At 34.5% G+C, this 27,977-nt stretch overlaps 1 protein-coding gene across 1 annotated transcript; it reads left to right on the top strand.

Moving 5' to 3' along the window:
- The first annotated feature begins 603 nt into the window (after positions 1–603).
- On the top strand, positions 604–23,827 carry ARL5A (ARF like GTPase 5A). The gene is made up of 6 exons (XM_079133293.1): positions 604–969; positions 12,293–12,353; positions 12,830–12,977; positions 14,900–14,983; positions 20,000–20,151; positions 23,450–23,827. Exons 1-6 carry the CDS (start codon positions 924–926, stop codon positions 23,496–23,498), a joined length of 540 nt encoding a protein of 179 aa, XP_078989419.1. The 5' UTR covers positions 604–923; the 3' UTR covers positions 23,499–23,827.
- The last annotated feature ends 4,150 nt before the right edge of the window (positions 23,828–27,977 follow it).

Here is a 27,977-nt window from a genome sequence, read left to right as displayed (position 1 = left end):
AACGGGGTTCATATTGTAGAGAACAATAATATCTGTCTCAGTGTTAGTATTCTTCCACTCAGACAGCTTTTGTGGCCACTAAAGTTTGTAACAGGGGAGTGACTTGATCAAAACCTGAGTGGAGGGAGATGGGAGAGGGAAGAACCCTGAGGTGCAAAAAGATAAGTGATGAGAAGACCAACTGCTAAGATAAGGTCACTGACTTCAGCTGGTATCCAGGGACAAGAAATTCGAAACAGAAAGCTTCCCTCAAAGACCCTTTGGAACACTAAGTCATCGAAGACCAACACGTGGGGTGGGGCTTCGGTGTTGTATGTGCGTGTGTGCATAGGGCTAGAGATGGCACAAATTACATATTTGCATCAAGACTCTATGGAGGATATTCAGGGAGATAAAAAATGTTGCAAACGCAACCATGCAATCAAGAGCCATCTGCCCCAACCCGTAGCCCGCACAGACTGAATTCAAGGGCATAATCCTACAGCTTCGGACAACTTCGTTATACAAATAGGGAAGGGCTAGGCGGGCGCCCTTTCCCAGGCTCCGCCTCTCTGGCCGCGCGCCTGCGCACTTGGGCACGCCCGCTCCGCCCCGTCACCTCCCCCGCCCGCGTGGTCGCCTCCGCCGCAGCCGCCCGAGAGGAGCTGGGGGAGGACGGTGGCCCGCGAGGCTCGTCGCAGACAACGCGGCGGCGATGTCCGCGAGCCAGGCGAGTGCCGCGGCGGCAGCGGCGGGGCCTCGCGCACGGCAGGGCGGCCTGGGTTTTGGCCTCCCTCGGGTTCCCTGGAAGCGGGCCGGCGGCCAGTGCGGGAACGGCAGCAACAGCAGCAGAGGCGGAGGCTCCAGCGCGTCTCTCTATCCTTTAGCCTGAGCCAGGGGAGGCCAGGCGGCCCGGGTGGCTGGAGGGGGTCCGCTGCCCGAGAATGGGAATTCTTTTCACCAGAATATGGAGACTGTTCAATCACCAGGGTGAGGCGGCTCGGGCCGCGGGCGTACGGGTTGGGGAGAGGGTCAGTCCTAGGCGGGTGGGTGGGTGGGTTTCCGAATACTTCGTAGTGTGGGCGGTGCGGTCGGGCGCTGTCTCGGCGCCGGGTGCGAGCTGCGCCGCCGCGGGCCTGGGACCGTTCAGTCCCCACTCGCGAGTTTGGGGATGGTTCCCGACCCGCACTCCTTTGTCTTTGGGGAGTTTCCTAAGAAGTCTATCAAGCAGTACACCCATTGCTCCGATTTCGATTGAGAGTAGAAAAGGTTTCTTGCCGTACATCCGATGTCTGTGAGATTCACGGCCTGGCCCGGTCTCTTTCGGCCCTTTTCTTCTGCCAGCAGTTCGAATAGGACACCAGAAGAAATGCTGGGGTCTTCTGAGATGAAGGTTGTATAGCTTTTGGCCCTGGCCGCACTAAGCCACTGAGGGTTGCACAATGCGGGAAACGTGAGGAATTGCTCTTGACTTGCCCAGTACACTTAGGATTTAAGAATCTTAACTTCACCCCCACCCCCCTTTGGGGGAGGGGAGCAAGAGACCTAGGCCTTCTGAAAGTGATAGACTTTTCTGTTTGCCTTGTCTGTGCTTAAGGTTAAGCTTAAGGTCATTTTTCTACTGGTGTAGGTTAGTAGAGTTTTGTTATTGTGTGGTTGGGTTAAAAATGTTAAAAAGTGTTTCAGTGAAAGCTTTAAAAACCATACCATATGAAACATTTGTTGACAGTAGGAAACTGCAAGTTACTGAGTATAGAGTGTATTGTATAGGGATGCTTAAGTTCATCAACACAAGCATTGCCTTGAAATACTAGCAGGTTTATTAAAATTGGTTTCAAAATGTGTAAAACTTGGAAAGAGGATACAATTTTAACAAAAAAGACTCCATAGTTATTAAGATACAATGTAGTGGTGTACTTTTATTTTTTTAAACTCAAATCAGGTGATTCATTCCTGCTGTCAGTAACTTAGTTTTTCTTTTGTGTAAGTTGCTAGTGTTATCACATCCCAAAGTTTTCTAGTTAAAAATTAAAATGAATGGTGTCATCTATTACACAGGCCCACTGCTGCCTCCCCCCTTTCATAATGGTACTCATCTGGTAAATAGAGGGAAGGGACTGGACTTTGTGGTCTCTACTGTGTCTTTAAAAAAAAAAAAAAAAAAAAAAGATAGTGTAGAGCACATGATTCCAAATGTAATGGAGGGTGATATGGGGATTTTTCGCAAAGTGGAGAAAACTAGTTCTAATCAGCACTCTCTCTGACTGGGTGTGTGTGTGTTGGGAGAGATGAGAACCAGTCACTTAACCTCTCAGAGCAGGTGTTCTTAACCTGTAACACAAGGGATCTGTGGAGCCTACAAATCTTGAAAACTTAGTCTCTAGGTTTAATGTATTTACATTGTTGTAAAACCAGTGAGTTTTTCATAGATAAGGTCTAGTTTTAACATCCATAATTTTGAATCATTTTTAGCAAAGCTAGGGTTTTCAATTCTGCTGTGAGGCTTAGAAAAACTTGTTAATTGAACTCTGCTACTGCTGGGAAAATAGATATCTCCACTCTCTATTTTGAGTCTGAGATAAAAATTTACTTCTGTAGCTTAATGAAATTAGAGCTTTGCCAACAGGTACTTGCTGGTAGTAAATAATAATATGTGAATGTGTACCACTACAGATCACTGATAGTAGTTTTGTTCTTATAAGCTGTATTCTGTGCTAATTGCCTGGACATTTTTCTTCAAGTTCGGAAATTAATAATAAGAGGAATTAATGAAGTCAAGTTCTAAAAAGTTGTATCTCACTCTTGCAAAAGTAAATAAATTGTTTCTTTTCTGTTAAACCCTGGTTGTGTTATCAGTCACTTTTTAGAATATTCACTATTCAATCTAATGCTAGATACTTGTTGGTTTTGTACTTCTGTGTTAAATTGGACATATGTAAGTTAGATATATCTTAGGTACTTTATTTTACCTACAGAAGAATTAGGACACAATCCTATTTTCTTTGCACAGGAACTCTTGGAAAGAAGGTTTTGGGGGATTGCAGAATTTACTGTGCTGATGAAACTTAAACTGTGGCAGATCTCTTTTCTGAAATCTCTTCAGAAGAGCCTTTTCAGTTAAAGTTTAGATTGAGTGCACAGTGAAAGAAAATTGTATACTGCTCAAAAGAAAAAGCATAGGTTACATTTAGGTGATACTTAGGTTCAATGGAACACAAACTTTATTCTCTGTGCCATAAATTACATAATTTTTATTTAAAAATAAGTTTCAATGGTCCTTTGAAGTAGTTATTTATTTCCCCTGAAAAGAGGAAACTGAGGCTCAAGGGGAGTCATTTCGCCAACTATATAGCTGTTATGTGACAGAGCCAGGCAAGTTTAAATGCCAAAGAAATGTGTGGCTGATTATTATTGGCCGTCTTTAAAGAAGAGATTGACGTCATTTTTTCCTATTTTTCACCCTTGTTAACTGTCTCTCAGTTGCTAAACTACAACTCTCTAGGATTTTGAAGAGTTGCCATTTGTGACTTTTCAAATGTATGTAAGGGCTTGTGAATAGTAGTTTATTAAACACATATTTTCTGAGCATCTCTTTGGGCCAGGACCAGTGCTAAGTGGTAGGAATTAGAACAAAGCCAACTGACAAATATTTCTGTCTTTATAGAGCTTCCATTGTAGTGTAGGGAGATGGAAAATAAACTCACTCCATCTCTAAAGATAAAATAAAAGCAGTTAACATTTACTGACTTGCAAGGCTAGATTCTAAGTGCTTCACACAGGTTGGTTGATTACTCCTCATAGCAACCCTCTGAGGTGAACATTACTCTTATTCCTACTTTTAGAGGCAATTCTGTTTTACAGAGGTTTTTTTGTTTGTTTTTGTTGTTTTGCTTTTGCAATGCCAGGGCCTCACACATGGTAGGCAAGTGCTTTACACTGAGCCACATTCCCCAACCCCTTAGGTGGTTTTCATAAAGGACTATAATTCCAAGTGATGAACCTGAGATTTTAACCAAGGTTTTCTATTGCCAGAGTTAGTGCTCTTAAAGACCTACACCTTTTTTTGTATAAGAAAGACTCATGTTAGATAAAAGAGAGAACTCTGACACATGAACTATGGAAGAAGTAGAATCTCCCCATTGGAGTCTTGTATTGCTTTTCTGATTGGTTGTTAGAAAAGGAATTATATTAGGAATGAGTACTGGAAAAGTTGTCTATGGTGCACAAACGTGAGTCTGACAAAGTTAATTCTTTTTTTTTCTTTTCTTTTTTTTTAATTTTGATTCATTGTACACAAATGGGGTACAACTATATTGTTGCTTTGGTTGTACATTAAGTAGAGTCACACCATTATCTGACAAAGTTAATTCTTCTGTTTTGATTTCAATATTTCTAAGCAAATTCAAACATATGTAGAAGAATACATGTGGAAGCTGAGTGACTAAGGAGTCAGCTATACCATTTATCAATATATTACCTCTTAGCTCCGAATGAACTAAGTGGAAGTAGAGCTGGGTCCTTTAAATAGTTTTCTTTTGTCACCTGGCACAGTGTTAAACTTTGTTGATAGACAGCACTGGAGGGACAATGCAGAAAGAAAGATTTTTCTTCATGGTTACAGTGTATTCTCTCAAAAAGGCTGCAACACAAACACACCTTTACCAGTGCCCAACTCTTGCACTACATAGTGGTTAGCAGCATTCAGCTGCTTCTCCCACCCCTACCCCCAAGCTTTTTTGGTTAGAGAAGTACCTTCCAAGGAAAGTGTTCTGCACCCTGAACCCAGGATTTCTAGCACCTCACAGGAGCAACTTCTCTGCCATTTTTTGGTACATAACTGTGTCTTCCAATAAGGTCTTTATCTTAGTCCCAAGAGGGAGGGAGGAGCGCTCTCTCAGCCATAGGTGGAGTGGATTCTTCTTATATTTGTCATTCCTATATCTTTGTAGCTCTCTCTTATTAACCAACCCCCCAATAGTCCACTCTCCTGTAACAGTTATTTTCTGTAAACTTTACAACTTCAAATTATTGTGTTTTCTGATTAGATTGCTAATTGTCATGTGTATTCTTTGCCTTTTCTTCAGTAACCTCTTTGTTTTTTCTCCATGAAACTTCATTATTATTGCTATAAATAGCAAGTTTATTTTCAGTTTGTTTTTTTATTGATGACACTTTTAAAGTTTTGAAAATTGAATTTTTACTACAAAGTGACTCAATCAGATATCTGCCTCCTAATTTATTTGTTCATTCATTGATGGTACTTTATTAAGCCCATGCTTTATTCCAGGCTCTGTATTATAGAGTGAAAGAATAATAGTGAACATGACAGATAGGGTTTTTACTCTCTAAAGGATGTAGAACTAATAAGGGTAAGTGATAAATTGGATATGAAGTGAAAATAAATAGGATAACTCCAGTTTACTTACCTTGGTGTTTGTGATTAGGCAATAGTTTATTTTTTTGTTTGTTTTTAATTAATGACTAGTAGTTGAAGGATACAGACTTCAGAAACTGGAAATAAATGGAATTGGTAGGCTGTCTGAGTATGTCAAAAGGAAATGAAAGAGAAAGCAATACAAGAAAAATAAGAAAAAAATTTTTTTTTTCCTGCCATACTGGAGGTTAACCTAGAGAATCACATATACTGGGTGAATGCTGTACCACTGAGCTACATCCCCAGCCTTTTGTTTTAATTTAGTTTATTTTGATACAGGGTCTCACTAAATTGCCCAGGCTGGCCTTCAATTTGTAAGCCTCTGAAATAACTGGGATTACAGGCATATGCCACTACACCCAGCAGTAAGAAGCATTTTGGGGACAAAATAGTATTTACTGGTAAACTCAAGCCTAAATAATAACTCAGAATTCCATTAAAACATTATAACTGTGTAGTTATTTTGGCTCATCTGCCTAAGTGTAGGAATGCTGTGACATACATATTCTAAAAGAAAAATTTTACTAAGCAATACGTTTTTGATATTTCCTGTGTATCAAAGAATTAGAATGATGAAGTTTTAGATTTGTCCACAGTAACAGTATCTTCTAGTATACATTTTTTATTATAGGGTTCTGTGGAATATTTGTTTTGAAGGACATTGTAACACTTTCCAGCTACAAATTTATGTTTTGTATAGAATCTTGTGCCATCATGGTAATAAGAATAGGCTGGGGCGATGAGAGCCTAAGGATGTTAGAGAGTTGATTTAGTATTAGAAAAAAAAAAAAGTATCCATGAATAATTAACCCTATCATTAGAAAAAAACTAGTTTGTCACCAATGAGTTGGCACCTTTATCGTTTAGCCTATTACATAATTAGGTCTTAATTTTATAGTTCTTATTGTGACCTACATTCTATATCTTAAATTTAGGAATCTGTTAAAAATAGAAATTGATGTTTTATTGTTAAAACTCATACAAAAAATTCAAATAGATTAGTTTTGGGAGGGAACAAATGGAGATGTTGATAATGTATGACTTGTAGGTAGGTATTAGGCTGGAGTGAGGAGGTGAAGATAGTCTGGATCATGAATTCGTCATTGGAATGGTCCTCCAAAGGGGCCTTTGACAGTTTCACAGAGTTTGTGACTCCTTGAAGATTTTCTAAGTTCTGCACATGTTTGATTGGAGTTTATTCTTTTTGAAGTATTTTGACCGTTTTTTTAAAACCTCATATACTCAATTATACTGCTTACATCACCCTGATTGATTTTTTTAGAAATCTGAGGTGGGAAATGTTTACATATTTATGTGTTTGTAGGTGACATAGGAATTTGCTGAGTTTGTAAAATTAGATAGACAGCAGAGGGAGGTTGTCTCCAGATGGAGAACCATGTTAGCAAGTTAAATGATTGGAAATCTATGAGTCTTGATCAGCTTACCAAAAATTTAGTAAAGAGGTCAAGAAAAGAACTAAGAGATTTGGTTAAGACTAGCCATTCTTTGTCATATTCATTATTTTTTATGTGTTTATCTATTGATCTAACCTCTATTCACTTGTCTACGTTATCTTTCAACATAGTACATAGGCCGAAGTATATGTGTGACCTCCAAGGTTTCAGATTTGGGGTATTTCTCCTTCTTTTGTCCACAGCCACCTCATCTTACCTGCACTACCTTGTCAATCAACTAACTAACCTTTTGTCTACTAGGGCTTCCAGTCATTCCTAGCCTTGTAAGGTAACATTGAATTTCTTTCCCTCCCTAAATTCTATGGCAAGCAGATTTATTAAATTTTCATCACCATCTCTAACACTCTGTGTTACTTTCCACATTTCAGACATATCAGTTCTCACACTGTATCATCCACCATACTTTTCTTTTCCCAGTATGGCTTAATTTCTCTCCTCTACTGAAGAAAGACAACGGTTTAAACAGCTTATATCTGTTATAGTATCTGATTTTAGCCTTTTGATTCTCTAGTTCATTCTGTACAGTGGCTTAAAAATTGATACATCTTGAACTGTTAATTCCATCCTTTCCTTAGTAGACAACCAACTTGTGTTATGAGAAGATGAGATTCTTCTGGGATGAGTCTCTTCTGCCATCTGCCTTATCTCAGTATCTCTGGGTTTTTGCACTGTGATTTTGTTCAGAGTGTTTTACCTTGCTTTTCACATTCAGCATGGGGCCAGGTATGGCAAAAAATATTTCTTCAGTCTTTTTTTTTTTTTTTTTTTTCTGTTTAGTCCTACATAATAGCTTGGAAAGGCAATAGGTTCCAGTGGAGAAATAACTCCTAGAGGTGTGGCTAACATGAGATCACTTTTAAAAATACCTATACCAAAACCAAATGAGCATTTTTTAACTTTAAAGGCATCGTTTTAGGAGACTGGATGGTTTTTCCACTGATGTGTCCTACTGTTATTCATTGTATCTTTTGAAACTCCTTTTAGAATTTCTTTGGAGACAAAATTTTAAATCCATATTATTCAAAGATTATATCTCGTTTAAACAATAAAAAGATGATACTTGTTTTAGGTCCCCTTTCCCTTATAACCAAGATGATATCAAGTGACCCTCTTTAAAATCAAAAAGTTAAAAGATTTTCAATATTAAGAATATTTAGAATGGTGTACCTCAGAGTCTAAAAGCAATTACGAAAGAAAAGTAACACAATTTTGAAAAAATGATAGCATGATTAAAACAAGTGTTTAATCTCCCTTCAGTGATTGCATACACACACTCATACACATTTACTTATTTCATACTTGGTAGTTATATATCACAGTTTCTTGCATATATTTTTATTGTTTGCTTTTGGGCTTGTCCCATTAATTTTGTATTGTTTTTAGAGTACCATTTATTTCATTGCTTAGCATAAATGTGTTTTCTTCCAGACTGTTGATGAGTCTCTCCAAATTTTGTCCTGTAGCTTATGCATGAGGGTATTACAAAATGTATTCCTAGAACTTAGAGAACTAAGCTGACATTTTAAGAGTCCTCTGATTAAAAATCATTATTCAGGTGGGAGACTTTCTGGTTGTATTAATATGTCTAGTAGTGCTTAAATTTATAGAAGTGAAGAATAGCCATGTCATGAAAGGGGGATGCTTAATTTGGGGACACAGAAAAACACAGAGCTAAGATAGGCAGAATTGCCGTATTATTTAAAAACTTGCCAGGAGTAAAGGTACACTCTCCTAAGGACTCAGTTGTCTGCCCCTAATGCAGGCATGGCCCTGCTGTAAAAATGGATTGATTGGTCATCATAGACCATAACACTCCCTTATTTGGGATTCCATGTTCTCCAAATAATCTTTTGGTTTTAATTCAGCTATACTATATACTCTTCCTCAGGGAGACATGGTTATTAGTGTGTTTTAGTTTAAAAATGTTAAAAATAACAAAACTAGAAAACTCAATAGAGACAAGTTTTGGGAGGGAGTGGATAGAAGTTGGTGATGCCTTTGGCTTCTAGGTATGTTAGGCCAGGGTGAGGAGATAGCACTTGTCAGGCTGTTTTGTTTTATTTTGATTTTGAGATAGGGGTCTTACTATGTTGCTCAGCCTTGTTTCAAACATGTTTCTTCCTGTCTCAGCCTCTGAGTAGCTGGAATTGCAGGTATGTGCCATGACAATAGGTACAGTTTTAAATATTTGGTTTTATTGTATGTTATTTATTTGGCATTCTTATTTCTTTCAACTTCTGTGAGTTGCCTTCTCTGAATCTCTCTACTGTGGAATAGTAACAGGATTGAGCTTGTTGACCTGGGAGGCCCAAGGCCATTACATTAGGCAAATTCTCCAGAGGAATGTCAACTATTGAGATCTCTTGACTTTCTTAAGTGTCTTCTATATATTATTAGACCTTAACTTTTAACAAGTATTACCTTTGTATTTGAGTCTTCTCTCAATTCTGTCACCTCATTGTCTCTGAACGTGAAATAAACTGGGCCCTGGATCATTTGAATGATTCTTAAGAACCTATATGAGGGGACAGTACTCATGTCACACTTGAGGACCCTAATGGTTCTAAGCTGTCTGCTTTCTAGAGAAATAGGTGGCTGGATAAAATGAGATGTATTAAAATTTTTTATTTACTTGGTTTTCCTATTTTTGTTTAACAGAAGAATCGAGATAGCATTAGGAATACCCCTCTATGGTAAATGGCAACTATTTGGAATATTTACTACTTGAATTGTAAAGATCCCCTTATTCTGAGGTGTTAGAATTCTCAGTTTATTATTTAAGAATGAATTTTAATTGATTCAACATTTATTAAATGCCTACCTTGTGCCAGGAAGAATTATAGTCCTGAGGAATACACAGATGATTAATATATATTCTGTACAGTTGAAGGGTGCTTAATTAACCTAAAATTAATGAACATGTAAATAATTGTAAGTGCTATGTTAGAGGTATTATTTAAAAATAAAGCAGGAGAAAGTGATTCTTCATGGAAACCTAGGATGTTATAAGATAAGTAGAAATTCCCCAAATGGAAAATAAGAATAATCCCAGCATAGAGAGAAATCACAAGCAGCAGTAAAAAAGTATTTGCTGTGATCATGTATGTAGAATAGGAGGGTGGCTTGAAATTCGGTATCATTAGCTGATTATAGTAGTGAGACAAAGCTGAAGCCTAGTCAGCTTTCACTGGCCTAATTGATAAACCTGAGAACTTGTACCTTATCTTCCTTTCAAAACTGGGGAGTCATGACTTCAATAAGGGCTCTGTTTTGCAGAAAAAGTTACTCTGGAAACAAAGGGAAGATAGATAGATTAGAAATAATACCACTTAGGGAAAGTTTTAAAGTGCAAGATGGGGAGGATTTCAGCTAGGACCAGGGGTAGGAGGCAGGTTGAGGATATATTTTTTGAGATGGAATCAATAGAATTTGGTGACATGTTGGGATTGAGAAAAAGACAAACTTACACGGCATCTGCATTAATTATAGCAGCATTAAGCGATTAAGTAAGACAGTTATAGAACAGGTTAAAATATTGGGTTTGGATATGGGGAGTAGCATTGTGTGTATTTGCTCGAGTACAGTTGAAGAGAGACTTGGGAACATAGATTAGGAATTGCCTGTTCAGTTGGGGGGTATAACTCAGTGCTGGAGTACTTGCCTAGCATGTGCCAGGCCCTAGGTTGGAGCCCCAGCACCAAAAAAAAAAAAAAAAAAAAAAAAAAAAGGAATATTACTGCTTTAAGGATTAAAAGCTGTCACTGTCAGATTTGTATCTTAATAATTCTATGGAAAAGACCAGAGTTGGCATTATAGTCTTGTTATTTGTAGTAACTACGTAGAGCTTCCAAGTTGTATACTGTTCAAGAATTTCATAAATAAGTTTTTTCATTGTGAAAAAAAAAAAGAAATGGTCTCTTGATGATAGGCAATATTGTATGCTCTCAGTTGTTATACAACCCTGAAAGATATGTAGTATTTTCTGTTTTACAATAAAGAAACTTAGGATCAGAGAAATAGTTGCCAAAATCACATAATCCCCCTTGAATTTTTCCATAGTGTTTCCTTTACCTATTGGGGATAAAACAAACTACTCCTTAATTTTGTAACTTAAAGCAGTGATTTATTATTATTTTTCATGTTTCTGAGAGTAGGTGGCCTCAGCTATAAAGCTCTTAACTTGGAGGCTCTTATTTGGTTGTATTCAGATGGCAGCTGAAACTGTAGAGTCTTCTCAAGGTTCATTCATACTGATGTCCAAATTTGCTTTGTCTTCATGTGCCTTACAGCTATAATGGCTGGACGAACTGGGTAGGGGGAGATGACTGCTGGGGGATGGCTGGTTATCTCTCTTGATAAAGTCTCACCAAGTGATTAGCCTAGTTTTCCTCACTCAACTGCTTGGCAGTCTTAGACTTGTTATGTAGTGTGTGGCTTACCCTCGTAGGGAGTTGTCTAAAACAGCCAGGTAGCAACTGCAAAGATTCTTGATCTAGGCCCAGAAGTCATACATTATATCACTTACGCTGCATTCTGTGGATCGAAAGTGAGTCCCGGGGCCAGTTCAACTTCAGGAAGATACCAAGGGGCATGACTGTCCAGGGACCATCAGACCATCTTTGGAAACTAGCTTCCTCCACACACACTGCTTCTTTGGTAATCATCTGTAGACAGCCTAGAAATAGATTAATCTAAGTTGCCTTGCTAGCTTGTAAAAGAGGGTACAAGAAGGCATCCTGGGGAACCCAGATGTTTGAAGGAAGACTCAAAGAAGAGAAGTCAGTAGGAAAGGGGGAGAGGGGACAGCTCTCAAGAGACAGGAAGAAAAGTTAGAGATAGTGATGCCATAGAAGCCAACCAGTGGATGTAGACACTGACACCATAGCTTCAGGTCCTTAGATTTGTTCTTTTGTGGTTTAAATGTACATATAATTTACAATACTCATCCTTAGTTTTACTTTTCCATTCACCCCAATTCTAAAATTTCACAAATAGAACTTCAATGATTTAATCTAATGTGAAACACTTAAATAACTTAAGTCATTTGTGAATGTCATGAATACATTTGGAATACTTTTACTGAGAGGAGACTTCCACAGGGGTAGAAGGAACATAGTGTGCTTCCAGCTTCCCAGAGAAGACATGGGAAAGATGAGAGGTCTCAATAGGATGAGGAGGATAAGGAAAATGAGTGTAATAGCATACTTCTGCTGGTCTTGCTTGGGACGGTTTTTTTTTTTTTTTTTTTTGGTTTTTTTTTTTTTTTTTTTGTTTTTTTTTTTTTTTTTTTTGTTCCAAAAAGGTATTCAGTGCTATGCGTTGAACTATACCATGGAGAAAAAGAAGGGTGAAATAGTTGTGTGTGTTGAAAATTAATAAGTCATTGGTGTTTTCTTTATTTCAGAGCACAAAGTTATCATTGTTGGATTGGATAATGCAGGAAAAACTACCATCCTTTACCAATTGTAAGTATTAAACTATCTTAAAAGATTTATTGTTTCTAATTACTTTTTCTGCTTGAGTGATAGTCAGTGAATATAATGAAAAAATTGTATGGCATCTAAGTTACTAAGTAAGAAAAGAGATTGTCCATAAACCAACAGCCAAATTTAAGTAACTTTTTGTAGAAAGCTAGATATTTATATGACATTAAGTCCATTATTTAGTTGTTTTGCACTAAAGGTCTTTTGCTTGTAGAAAGTAGAAAAATACTTGCTTATGTAGTTTCTTATAATGATCTAGAATAGTCTAGTAGTCTAGATGTCACCTGTCTAGTTCCAGCTCTATAAACCCTTAACCTGCTCATGGTATGAACTGGTGGAAAAAGGGTATTTGGGGATAAAATGTAAAAGTTTATGCTGCTTTGTCCCTTTATTGGAAAATTATTCAAACAAGGTAGCTTCTTTACTAATTGTAATATATATGAACTTTTTTTTCCCAGTTCTATGAATGAAGTTGTACATACATCCCCTACGATAGGAAGTAATGTAGAAGAGATAGTGATTAATAATACACGTTTCCTAATGTGGGATATTGGTGGCCAAGAATCTCTTCGTTCTTCCTGGAATACTTATTATACTAATACAGAGGTAATGTTTCTTACTATGCTAAAACTTCTATAAAGAGAATGCCGGGAAAACACTTAGATTTGAATTCTTATAATTGATCTTTTAAAAATATAGCTGTATTTTGACACATAAGAGTTTCAGCATAATAGAATCTTTAATTCCCTATTTTAGTGTCATTGTTCTGTATATTCATTATCATTGAATCTGTAGGGAGAATTAGTAGTGGTTGATTGGTCTGATTGTGTATTGATGCTAGAACTTGTCTGAGGTAATTTTTATAATGACTTCAACTTCCAGTTTGTAATTCGAGTTCTTTCTTAGTATTTATATTTGGTTAAGTAGGGGAAATCCTAGTTAAATGAGAAGGCTCTGGTGGTTTGAATCTTAGCCAATTTTACAGTGCATTTTCTTTTATGCAACACAATTGCACATTAAGAAAATCTTTTTCTTTTTGATTATAAAGTACTTTAGACATAATCATGTTTTTATTTACACATTACTTCCTAAGAGAAAATTTTAGACCTGTGACATTTGTATTCATTGTATAGGCCTGTATATTGAAAGGCTGTGCTAATTGTTTTTGTAATGTTGATTATTTTACGTTAACAAAATGTACTCTAAACATATCTTTTAAGTCATTAAGACACTAGTTAAGTGTCTCTAATAGCCTGACCCCAAACATTCCATTAAGCATTTAACTATCAGTATTACAAAAGGAAAGAGAAGTATGATTATAAAGGTATATGTGGGCTGGCTGCACGTGCCATTGCAAGTAGCTGGTTGCATGTGCCACAGCAACTTGCGTAGCCTGTGTGAGGGCCTGCTTTCAATCCCCAGTATCATGGGTACCACTGTTATAATGCTATAGATATTAAATTATGGCAATACCTTGGAAATTAGCAACTTTATTAAAATACCTTAAATTAGAATGGATCTTACAGTAATAAAAGTAACTTATCAGTAAACCATCAAGTGAAAGAGGAGATAAAGTAATTCTCTGATTCATCTGTCTTATGGTTGATGAAAACTGAAAAATAGAAGAGACTGTTAAAGTTAGTGGTTTATTTGGAAATTCATATCTAGTTCTAAAAACTAGTGCTTTTAAATCATAAGCAGTCAGAATTAATTTAGGCATCATAAATACTATCATGAATTAGTTAATTATACATTTACTCCTGTTTCCCTTTTGCTTTTTGGTGCTCATGGAGTTGTGGAAGAGGTTTAATAGAAGTCAGTCCCACACAGAGCCTTATGTCTTTCATTGCATCTTCTGATATTAGTCTCATCAGTAGTTCAGGAAAGAATTTGTACTTCCATGTAGCAAGTGCTGTTTATATAAGGAAGAGAGCTCATTTTTAGATACAGATTTGTTCTTTCAATTTGTTAATTTTTTAAAAATTGATTTCTTTAACTATGATGTTACTCCCATGCACATACCCTTTTAGATTTTCAAATGAATATTAATATTTGTCTGGATGTATCTTTAAATTAGGAGCATAAGTTATTTTCTTATTAATTTATAGTGCAAAAAGATGGACATAGACCCATTAGCATTTAAGACACTAATTTAGAAAACAAGTATGTTATATGTTGATTAGAATATTAGCATTATATTCTCTTTTCTCTTATTTTCTTTTAAAAATTAATAAATATATTTGAATTAGAAATGAATTGGAGAGGGTTGGAGATATAGCTCAGTTGGTAGAGTGCTTGCCTTGCGAACACAAGGCCCTGGGTTCAAATCCCAAGCACCGCAAAAAAAAAAAAAAAAATGAATTGGACTTTTAGACGTTATGATGTATAGTAGGTATCTCTGATTTTCCAACAATGCTATAAGATTCTAATATCTTGATATTAATAGCTAGTGAGTCAAATAAACATTTTATAAATTTTCACATACCAAATTATGTACTCACTAATGACTTTTTTGGTAATTATTTTAGTTTGTAATAGTAGTTGTGGACAGTACAGACAGAGAGAGGATTTCTGTAACTAGAGAAGAACTCTACAAAATGTTAGCACATGAGGTAAGTTATCTTTTTACATTGGATTCTGGGGTGGGAAGAGTATTTGTATTACTTTTCTTCCTAGATTCTCTTGAAGATGCTATTTTAAATTTTTTTAAAAATTGTCTGCAGGCTACTCCTGCTGGGCATGCCTGTTTTATGATTTTGACACTTCCAAAATTTGCAGTGTATCTGGAAACATCAGAAAGATTATGATTAACAGTAGAATGTTATTTTATTTTTCCTAGATAAATTTGGATTAGACATTTTACTGATAAGAATAATTCCTACAAGTAACTTTCATTTTACATTTTGAATGGATTTATCATACAGATAATTATCATTGGAAATAGCACTTAGAGTACCTGGGTACATAGCAGTTTAGGGATTAAACCTGGGTGCTTAACTACTGAGCCACATCCCCAGCCCTTTTATATTTTATTTAAAGACAGGGTCTTGCTAAGTAGTTTAGGGCCTCACTAAGTTCCTGAGCTGACTTTAAATTTGTGGTCCTCCTGCCTCATTCTCTCAAGCTGCTGGGATTACAGGTGTGTGCCACTGCACCTGGCTGCAATTCTTAATTGTTTCTTATTTATCAGACAGATGCTTAAATGTCTTACTGTTGCCAGGCATTGTAGCAGATGCCTGTAATTCCAGCAGTTTGGGAGACTGAGGCAGGAGTATCTCAAGTTTGAGACCACTTTGGGCAACTTAATGAAATCCTGTCTCAAAATAAATACAATTTTAAAAGGCTGGGGATGTAGCTCAGTGGTAGAGTGCCCATGGGTTTAATTCCCAGTACTAAAAATAAATGAAATGAAACAAAACAGAATAAAGAAAATAATTTAGTAGTTGCTTTTAGACTTCTCTGATACTGTTTTTTTACCAAACAAAATATAGGACTAGCCACATTCTGTTATTCTTTGAAATATATTACTAGTGATATAAGTTAAAAATTAAACTAGTACTGGTGATGCAGCTTAGTGGTAGAGCACTTACCTGCAAAACAAACAAACTGAATAATATATTCAACTTAGTAATGATAATAGAAATTATAAAATAATGTTTACTGTAATGGCAATTGATTTCTTTTGAATGCCTTTCATAAGAGCTGCCACTTTCTCAAATTATAAGTAGGCATAGAAAAGTTGATATTTAGGTGTATGGAGAATATTTTTTAATTTCAGTGAAATTTTTGTAAAGTGAAAAATTGAAATATCTTTGTATAAAATTTTAAAGTAATTTAATATTGATTTAATTTTTTTAAGTTTAAGAATTTTTATTTGTTTCAGGCAGCCTTTCAAGACTTTATAAAACCTCATGAAAAGGTTTTGTAAACCAAGATTCTTCATTTCTTGTAGTGATCATACCCACCAAATTGAACCTTTTCCTAGTTGATTCTAAATTCTGACAGCCATGTTAAACCTCCTGGGGTTTTAAGGAAGAAATTTTGCCTTTGTGTGTTCATTTACCAAGTGCTGTTTCTAGTTTGGGTTATATTTAGTAAGTCATAAAAGGCAGAAAACAAGATTTATGTTTTTCTTTTCAACTTGGTAGTTTTAAAAAATTTACTAGCATTCTTCAGTTTATTTTAAGGGTTGTTTTGTGAAGACTTTGGAAAAAGAAAGATAGATGCACATATTGTCTCTGGGCTGTTTTTTACTTGTTAATAGGTAGTGTCCCTATTTGATATTTATTCTAATTGTCCAGTATGTAGCAGGATCAGTAAAATTTGAAGAGTCCTTTAGTAGGACTCCAGCAAAGCCTTTTAATTTTATTAGCTGAGGGCATTAACTTGGACAGATCACCTAACCTCTTCTGTTACGGGTGAGTACACTGAGACATAGAAAGGTTATGTGACTCGTTCTGCTTTTCAAGAGCCAGGATTTGAATTTAGGCATTCTTGCTCAGACTCTTAGTTCTGGGTAGAAAGATAAAAAAGACATAAGTAAGGCCTACCTGAAAAGTGAAAAGAGACTGAATAGAAGATTATGGAACAAAGGAATTACAGATGAAATTTAGAGCTAGCATAAGCTGCTCAGTGGGGTCGAATAGAGCTCAAGAGGCAGAATTCCAGAGAGGGACAAATGGATCAGAGAATGAGAATGTGTCAATGAAAAATAAATTTAGACATGGGGTTTGTTGTACATTTCATAATATTTTATTAACCAATATTAACCAATTATTATCATTGATAATGATTCTTCACAAGTATTCCAAAATATAAAACTATAAGAAATTTTAAAATACTTTCTCAAAGATTTTTCTTAAATGAAGTATATAAAACTTTGACACTAATTTTAAAATAGTTTCAAACACCAAAATCTGAATTTTCTTCAGAATGACTCAACTTTTAGGAATTGTCTTTACAAATTTCACAAATGAAGCTTTGAGAAACAAATGAACACCCCTGTATGGCATATAGAAAATGCTAAGTAAATGTCTCTTGCACTGCTGTTATTTGTCTCCTTAACTAAAGTACATTCTAGACTCTTGAGAACAGATAATCTACAATATTTAGCAGAAAGTGTTTAAAATGGCATATGTACAGAAGATCATCATTGTCCACCTTATGCTTTGACCTTTTGTTAAGTCGAGCTGATGAACAGCCTTAAGGTTGTGTTATAAAAAGCAATGGAAGATTTTCTTCCCTCCTGGCCAAAATATTTAAAAATATATAAAATAACTTGTTTAATCAAGAACTCCAGATACAGTTTGAGCCTTTAAGATCTAGAATTATATTCAGTTTTTTATTTTGTTTGAAGACCTTTCAATAAATGACTTTATTTCTTGTGTTTTCATATTTTCATTTCAGGGGCTTCCCTCAGTTTCAACACTGAAAGTGATGAGCACAAATTACTTATAAATAAAATAATATAAAGGATGCATCTTGTGCCAAGTATTTGTCAGAGTTTTTTCTTTGAACATACTAGCAATAGCACACCTGACCTATATAAAAGACTTTGACACCTAGAAGATAGGAAGAATTGAAACCTAGAAGATAGGAAGATAGGAATTAAATTCCATGGAAAGTTCATCTACTTAGTTATTCAATCACATGTCAACTATTAATAATGATTCCATTTTCCACTTAGGACAAGAGAAAAATATTTTATCCTTGATAATGAATGTACATACACAAGTTAGAGTCTTTCCCTTCAATTTTTTTGCCTTTTATATAGACATGTGAATTGAACTATAGGTGATACTAGTTGAGCATGAAATTTTAAAACTACCCATTTTAATTGTGTCTTTTTGAACACGGTATTCAGGCTGCAGCCATCACTAGCTATGAGGTAGCATTAATAGTTGCCATCCTGCAGAGGGCACTCTAACTAAAAGTCTTAATTATTATATAAAATATTTTGCATAATTCTTTTTAACCATGTAAGAAATTTACCACTTACATTTTGTATTCATTTAAGAACCAAAGGAGGGCTGGGGAGATAGCTCAGTTGGTAGAGTGCTTGCCTTACAAGCACAAAGCCCTGGGTTCGATCCCCAGCACTGCAAAAAAAAAAAGAATCAAAGGAGTCAAAACTATATTCTAACAAGAGAAATGTAAAACTGTCAGTTTGTGCTTGTAGAAGAATATTGCCTTAAATATATGTACATGTTATTAAAACCAAAATATCCTATTAAAATCCCTCAGAAAAATGACAACATTCAACACAGTTTAGAAAACCTGTAAGCACAGCATTAAAACCTTAGTTTTTTCAGTATCTCTTCATATATATAGGCAGAATTTTATGGGAGTTTAATTCACTAATTGAATTGCATCCTTCAAGGATTCTTGGCCCAGAATCCATAAATGGGATTTAAGGTATCTTTTAAAACACTAAAATTATAGGTAAACTTAAAAATATTTTTGACATACATACATATATGCATTTTTATGGGTAAAAGATCTGTAACTTCAACTAGATTATCCAGTAAGTCTCTGACTTTAAAACAGTGTGGAGTTGGGAAGGAGTGGGCTGGAAAAAGACTTAAAGAACCTTGGGCCTGTTTTGTGAGTAAAACATAACATTTTGGAGTATGCATAATTATTATGTTTAGAAAAGGGTAGCGCAGTGTCTTTCTCAGATGAGATACACAATAACTATTAGTTGTGAGGGACAAATGCAGAAAATTTTAAAGAACTTGCTCAGAATTATAGCATAGAAGTGGTAGAATTTACTAATTGTGGAAATTTGATAAGTTTAATGTTAATCTAAGATGATCTTATCATATATTTAAATCTTAGAAATCTTCCTGGACAAATAGGAGTTAGGTCTCAGGATGAATAGGATTGATTTAGAATAGTGCTTCTCAACTGAGAATTAAGCCCTAAGGCCTTAAGGCATGCATTTTAGTAATGAATTCCTTTATTTCCTATGCATCTAGAAGGTATTAGTTACGTGCATTTGGGAGACTTGGAGTGTAATCACCAAAATCATTTTCTACAGAGTTTAGTTCCCTTATGGAACCATGATTGTGAAAGGCTGGTTTAGAAGGTTGAAGGGAGGGGAATGTAGGCAGGTGAAATGATGTGAACAACATCATTTCAGAGGTGCGAATAACATCATTTGGAGATGGGACTGTCCAGAACTGTTCAGAGAGCAGTAGGTAGACTGCTAATTAGAGTGCTTTATATAAATGTTTGGTAAGGCGTAAAGTAGAAAAGTACAAGTAGGGTAGATTTTGGAGAACTGTTAAGTACCAGGCTAAAGGGTAGCTCTTAGTAGCCATATAAGCCTAGTCACATTGGAATGATGGGTATGTTTTATATTTGAGCTTTTGATTGTTAAATATAGTACTTAGAATCATGAAAAAATAGTCTAAGACTGTAAGAAATATGTAAATTCATACTAGAATATATTTATTCATTTAAAATGTGTTCAGTATTAAGTTTACTTCTATCAGCCTATGAGTTGCAAGATACTTTTGTATAGAATTGTTAAGAAATTCTAGGTTTATAAGATGAAAAACAATCTGTTAAGTTGGAAAATATGTGGAAAAATAAACTGGTCTTTAAAGTTTTGTTTGCTTTTATAGGACCTAAGAAAAGCTGGATTACTGATTTTTGCTAATAAACAAGATGTTAAAGAATGCATGAGTGTAGCAGAAATCTCCCAGTTCTTGAAGCTAACTTCTATTAAAGATCATCAGTGGCATATCCAGGCGTGCTGTGCTCTTACTGGCGAGGGGTAAGAAGTCTTCCTCATAGGTTACATGTATTTAGTTAGAAATGTTTTTTGTCTCCTTAAAACCGATAAATATTTAAAGAAAAGATGTAAGAAATGGTTGATGTCTACAGTCAGAGACTTTTTAGGATGGTTTTGTAAATATTAAAACACACATAAACATATAAACATAATACACATAAATCTACTGAACATATAGATGATGAAGTTACTCTAGGAGCTCAGAGAAATGAGAGTATCATCAGGAACTAGAGAAGTCAGGAAATGCTTCTTAGGATGATGATGGAACTTAAGAATTAATACTTGCTAAGCATATCCCATCTCAGGTGCTTTCCGTATGGTGTCTTATTTAATCCTCAGGGCAGTCCTATAAACTGTTTTTAATACACATTTTATGAATAAAAAGTCTGAAGTAGAAGAGGATTCAAGCATGGACTAGTTTAGAGATATTTTCCATTGCCATCCGTGCTGTCAAAAGGAAATTTTTGCATTTTTAAAACAAAGTTAGAAGATAGTGTGGCACATGGAGATAGCATGGCATAAGGGTCCTTGGTTCTGGAGTGGGGAGAGTTGGAATGGAGGTTGGTGCCTAACAGTAGGGTTTTGCCTAGGTCTAGTGCCCAGAGATGAAAATATTTCAAGAAGGAGGTGTTATTTTCGTCAAATATAAGGTCAGCAACCAGGAGGAGAGACAGAATGCATTGACTTTAAATACCAGCTGTAAACTCTTAAACGTGGCAAGAAGAGGAAGGAGGGATGATGTAGAGGTGGTTGAAAATAGAATAAAAAGCTAAAAGAAGCCATGCTCAGTAGGTCATGCCTATAACCCCAGTTACTCAGGAGGCTAAGACAGGATTGCAAATTTGAGGCAAGTCTTGGCAATTTAACAAAACCCTGTCTCAAAACTTAAAAAATACAAAGGGCTAGGGATGTAGCTCAATGGTAGAGCACCTGGGCTCAGTTCCCAGTACTGGAAAAAGAAGAAAAAAAAAAAAAAAAAAAAGGAAAAAACAAAAATGGTTAAAAGAAGGTACAAGCTAAAGTTTTTGTTGTTTTTCTTTTTTCAAAGATATGGTAGATCTGTGTATGTGTGTCCGTGTGTGTCTGTCCCCACACACATGAGCTGAATAAAAAGTTAAATGACAAGTGAAGGATTCTAAAAAAGTTTTAAATTTTCCATTGAGGTTCTTGAGGTATTCAGAAAGAGCAGAACCTTGAGGCATAGAGGAATGAAATAGGTAAGAGAAATGCTTTTCCTTTCAAGACCATGATGAACAGTGAACTAGTAAAATGAGTGTTGAAGTCGTATTCTAATGAAATAGAAGATATTATTACAGACATTCAGAAGAGCCAATTATAACTTTAAAAAAGCAAAATCTATTCATTTAAAATAACTCAGACAATACCAGTTACCCATATATTCATTTAAGTAAAAATATGTTACATATTTCTTTGCCAAATAGTTTAATATAAAGATGGAAAGAAGGAAGGAAAAAGTTTAATACATGTTGATAAATATTTCAAGTAAAAACACTGATTGTAATAATAAATTTGATAGTAAAGATAGTCATGTAGGATTTACTTAAGATTTAATTTGTATACTTTGACAATTGAATAATTGGAAAATATATACAGATTATATATGAATTCATTTTCATTTTAAAAAGAATAAAGCAATAGATGAGAGTGTCTTCAAATTTTCGTTCATGTGGGTTTCTGTTTGCGGCAGCTAGCAAGGAGAAATGTTTAGTTTGGGGGGAAATGTTCCATTTCCTTCTGAAGTCTTGATACTTTGGTCCAAATTCTTGATTTTAGTTTTGGTCAGCATTTCGATTTAGTGAGTTTGAGATCACACTCTTTGGAACTTGTCCTCATTTTTTATACCCATTTTTGCTGTTTGCTAACCTTCCTAAACTTGGATTTTCTCTGTAACATGGAAAGATTTTGCCAGGTACAGTGGTACACACCTGTAACTCCAGCAACTCAAGAGGTTAAGGCAGGAGGATCACAAGATTGCAACTTTGAGACCAAACTCAGCAATTGGCAAGACTCTGACTCAAAATTAAAAAAATAAAAGGGCTGAGAGTATAGCTCAGTGGTAAAATGCCAGGGGCCAAAAATCACCAGTATCAAAATAAACAAACAACAACAAAAGTCTAAAACCATGGATGGCTTCTGATCTCAGTATAGTGAAGTTTAATTAAAATAGTGGATAAATCCTTAGAACAGTAGTTTCTAATGTGCTATTAGTTAAGTACTGTTCATTTAACAATTTGGAATTTTATCTTTTTATTTGTTGTTTTTATTATTGTGCCTTATTTCCTATCAGTAGTTTAAAAGTAGAATTTAGTTAAAGGAGAAAAATATAGGTCACAACGATTTGTTTACCTCATTGCCATCTATTTTTATATTAGACTTGTATTGCTATAAAAATCTGAGTGTTTTAAAAAATTTAATATTGTATCTTCATTTTGTTGTAACAGTACTTGAAACCTTTTTCCTCTTGCTAAACGTTTAGTTTCTCTTACCACAGTGGACATCCTTATGGTATGAATTAATTCAGTTACTTGTTGTTTAGCAATCTAACTGGTGTTATAAGATTTTGCTGCCTTCAGATTTTTATATACAAATATAATATACATACATGTTTACTTTGCATTAAGAACTCTACTATATATTTAGTTTAATATCCTGCTGGTTTTTCATTTCTCTCATAAGCATTTTTCATATCAAATTTTTTTAAAAGAATGGTTTTAATGTTTCTTAAGACAAATGTTCCACAATTTGTTAGTTTTTTAAATCTACTTCTAGACATTTAAATACTTTTTTTATTAAAAATGCTTTAATGATGGTCTGAGGGTATAACTTAGTGGTAGAATGCTTACCTAGCCTGTACAAGATCCTGAGTTCAATTCCCAGCACTGCAAAAAAAGGCTTTAATGAACAGTCTATATGTAAATCTATTTATCTCTTGATGTTTTTTTTAGAATTAATTAGAAAAATATTTCTAATATTTTTAATGTTTTTGCTGTCTATTACCAGATTATATTCTATTGGCATTCATTGCATAATTAGTGAGCTCCTTTTTACGTCACCAAGAGCATTCTAGATACTAGAGATATAACTAGAAAAAAGCATGGATGTACTGTGTGTGAAAGAATGGTTTCACTGCAACAGCACCAGCATTGAGTACTGTTGATTTTTAAAACTCTGTTGTTCATAAATGAAAAATATCATCTTTAGTTTGTAGTCCATAGTTTTTAGTTCCAAATTTAATCAAATGATTTTGGTTTCTTTGTAGGTTATGCCAAGGACTTGAATGGATGATGTCGCGACTTAAGATTAGATGATCTCTACTGACCTCCTCTCATAGACTTTGCATAAACAAAGTGCTGGACTTTACCTGAAAGCTGCAAAAATTAATGGTTTAGATATATTTATAATAAACTGATTTCAATTTTTTTCTATAAGAAGAAAAATTAAGACCACTTATTTGAAAACAAGATGAAGTCTCACCTTCCAATTTGCTTTCTCATTAGTTCCTTCCAAAGTACTTTATTAAAGCTGTGATTGAAATTTTTCTCAATGAATCCTCTCAGGACAATGTATAGCCTGTGGTAAGTACAAAGGGAGAGGAAGATGTTTTGAACTTTAAGAGCTTTATTATCAGTATACCCCTCCCTAATTGAATGTTCTCTTCTTGTTCCTAAGTCAAAATACAAATCAGCACAGATACTGTTTCCAATATTTTAAATGTCATGTTACTTATGAAAAAAAGTATTTTGCTTAAGGTTGTGTATGTATTATGTATATACCTCAAGTTCAATTTAATGACTTTGATTTATGTTCTAAAGAAAAGGAAATAACACAAAAATTGGTAATATCCTTAGTTATTGCCCTAATGAGATAAAAACTGGCATTGATGTTAAGTGCCATTTTATACTTTTCCTGTTCTCTGTATTGTACTAACCAATGTCCCCCACCAAATCATTGAACTGCTCTTTAAAACAAACAAACAAAAAAAGATACAGGAAAAAGCTTGACATTTGTATACCTATTTTTGTTGACCCATAACACACATGGAAACATGTAATCCAACTGAGTGAAATATCTGTCAAATTCTTGACTTTACCAGTTGACAGAATTGCACAGTGAGCATTTATCAGATTATTCCTTGTATTGGTCTAAATTACTGAATAGATTGTTAATCCATTTATCAGTCAATCATAAGTTGCGATTAAAACTATCAAGTGATTTGTTCTTAATTAAGAACTATGTGTGAAACATGTCTACCCAGAGAGGTAACAGTCTATAAATATTATTAAATAATTTAGCTACAGTCTTCTTAAGTATTAAACTATATATGTCAAGCAGTTCAAGTGAATTTGAGAGTACAAGTAAGGCATAAAAATTTTCCAAGAAACATTTTAAATTTTTTAATTTGTAGATTTCTTACTTCTTATTTTAGGAGTTGGAATACTTTTGAGTTTTTTTGTTTCTGTAAGTTGTCTTATATCTTATTTCACCATGTAAATGTATTGTTTAACAATTAATAATGGCAAATTTTTTAATGCTGTTGGCTGAAAAACTGTTTGACATGGTATATTATTTGTACTAAGAAATAACTTGACCCAAAATACCTTTTATTTGCTTAGGGTTTTTTTTTTTTTTTTTTTTTTTTTTTTTTTTTTAAATGTCTGAAAAGTGAAGGTATTTTTGTCATAATTGTAAACAGATTTATCCTGTGTTAAAATATATGCTCTATTTGTATATCTTTTTTGCCCTGATAATTTGAAGGTTAATCCAAAATGGCATGTTTTAGAATGTTCAAGAAAAGAAATAACTATGTTTAATACCAACCTTTTAAATTTCATGAAGATTTTGGCAGGAATTGTAGTATATACTATAAGCATTAACAAAACAGAGAATTTCTTTCTATAAAATATAAAATGCTCAGTATCTAAATCCAAGTTGGGTGTGGTATATCAGTGTTAACTTTGGATGTTTCGTGTTTTATATTTATGTTACAATTTTCAAAATGCAAATATAACATTTAATATTTCTCATGCTTTTACAAAAGTAAATCCTAAATTACTAAGCTTTGTCCATATGTACTCATATTTTTGAAATTACTTGTCGCATATTAAAAATTCCCTTAAAAACTCAATTCTACTTTGCAGTTTCATCAGAGACAAATATTCTTTAATGGAGTCCCAAAAATCTACACTCTTTGTCCTTTTTATTTTTAATTTGAATAATCATGTGCTTAGTTCCTTTGGATTGCTGTCCTGTCACCTCAACTCATACCGACACATTCACTTGTCATCAGGGTGTTGGAAAATTTTTTTCTTCATTGGATGTGTAAAGAAAGCATGCACTGCACTGTTATAGTTGGTTTAGTGTAATTGATTATTGTCATGATATCATGAGAACACTTGGTATCTTACATGACATTAACAAAACATGGCTTTTTTATTTTCTACCCTTCTATACTAAGCATCAAAAATAAAACAGTACCTGTGTACTTGTATGTAAAACTGAAATTGCAACTGTGAAAAAAAGATATAAATTCTTCTGCGAAAATAATTATTTGAACAGTATTTTTCCAAATAAGATGGAGAGCCTCATGAACAGTCATTTTGACAATTTATATGTAGTTTAAATGAAAATAAGCAAGAATAATGCTTTTGGATTTTTTAATAAGTTATTTTGCGGCATAAACAACATCTCATTTTGGGTTATTCGTGCTAAGCTTTGGAAAGAACAAAGATTTACATCTCTCTACATGTGGCTAGATTTAAATATCCTGTTTTGATAATAATTTTGAAAGTCATATAATTTCTTTTGATGGTAAAATTACCATATGCTAAAACATTAAGATATACTTAATTTTGTCATAATAGCATTTGTAAAGTATATCTTTCACATTATATTGAAGGTTCTTGTTTGAAATTTTTAGTTTTCCCTATCGTCCCAGCACATCATGGCCCTCACAATGGGCAAAGAATACAGTGAAGGCAAGTGGGATGGGGGCAGTGGGGAATGGGCATTCATTTCCTTATATGGTATTTTGCCTTAAGAATAGAAAAGTGCTTTAGCACTGTTGGTTGGCATATTTAATGCAGGTGGTGAAAGTGACTTCAGAAGTGTTACATTAAATGGAGAGCAGAAGAGTTTCTGGCCTTTTAAGAAGTGCCTAGTAGGTAGATAGAGTCACAGAGAGTTGCAGGGAGCTTGAGTAAAGGCGTGAAATCCCTGTGATGTTCTTTTCCCTTTGTCTTGAGTGTATAGTATTAAGATGCCTAGAAATGGGACTTTATTGTCCCTCTCATGGGCACTTTACATTTCTTGCTGTGACTACAGCAACCACATACAGTACAGTCAACCTCAAAATCTGTTTATATTAATGTAAATAGAAAAATTATAGACAACTTTAATAATCTAGTTTTCTGTGCCGGCATTTTTGGGAATGTACTGTAGTCTGCTATGCTTTGTATATAGGGGTTAGGAGTACATTGTAGATTATCTGAATTTTTGGGTCATCTCTTAATTGCCCAGTGTATTCTGGCATCAATCTCATTTTCAAGACTATGTTAATGGCAAGGTTTCTTCACATGACTCAACTTTGACCCCTTCCACGTCTTACTTCAGAATTGACCTTTCCCAGAGCTCAATCATCCTTTGCTCTCCTGTATGTTCACTTACCATTCATGAAGATATATTTTCTCTGTTGTAAAGGTATAATAAACTTTGTCTATAACCATTATTTGCCAAACCACTAGTTTCTGAATAGCTCATCTAGTTCCTAGCTATCTACCTACCATTGGCTTTATTTACTTGTTTGGACTTTGTTCCTTAAAGGTATTTTAAGAGTTGTTAAGTCCATCAGAAGACCAGATTGTGGTGTATATAGCATATATATACCAATATTAGAATCCAGTCAATTATACCGTACTTAACATTTTAATGCTTCTTAATTTTTCATATGCTGTAGATTGAGAAAGATAAGAGAAATACCTAAACTCTGCCAGTTCCTTGAGCTACTAGTAAGGTCTGGAGAATATTAAGTTATGTGTGCATTATTTTCCCATTACCAAGAATGGTTATGTTTTGGAGCATACCAGTTCCACTAATTTAAGTTGGAAAAAGATGCCAAATCTTTATGTAGTGTTTAACTTAAAGACATCCTTAAACCATCGCCCACATTCCATTTTTTTATCATGTTTTCTTAAAAAACAAAGATCAATATTATATTGTAAAGAAATTAGTAATGAGAAACTTAGTTTTACAAAATAAGCCAATTGGAATGAACTTTTTTAAAAGATCAGAATAATCAACCATTATGTATTGTCTGTGTAGATGCAGGTATAAAACAGAAAAAAGCCTTTAAAGCTCCACTTACACAAAAGAATATATGAAAGATTGTTTTAAGATCATGATAGTGGAGTAAGAGAAAGCAAGCTAGAATATAGCACTTTGCTAAAAAGTGATTGCTTCATTTTAACCCTAAAATGTGAGAAATCATGAAGAAATGTAACAAGATACAGATGGATTAGATATGCAATATTTTTTATTGATTGTCTAGCCCTCCCCCCTCATATATTGTTCTAAAAGCTAAGTTTAAATCTTTATGGTATTGTATGCTAGATAATTCTGTTCTTTGGTAGAAATTTCCCATAGCCTGTATTCAAGAAGTGCCTGAAATTGATTTGTGTTAATTTTTAAGTCCATCTAATAAATTATGTGTTTTATATGGTATTATATGTGCTTGTCTTACTGATGACACAGACCTGAGGGTTTCTAAGTCACAATTTATGCTTTATTTAAAT

This window comes from Sciurus vulgaris (assembly GCF_902686455.1).
Source record: "Sciurus vulgaris genome assembly, chromosome: 3".
Lineage (NCBI taxonomy): Eukaryota > Metazoa > Chordata > Mammalia > Rodentia > Sciuridae > Sciurus > Sciurus vulgaris.
This window is presented reverse-complemented; position numbering and strand designations above follow the sequence as displayed.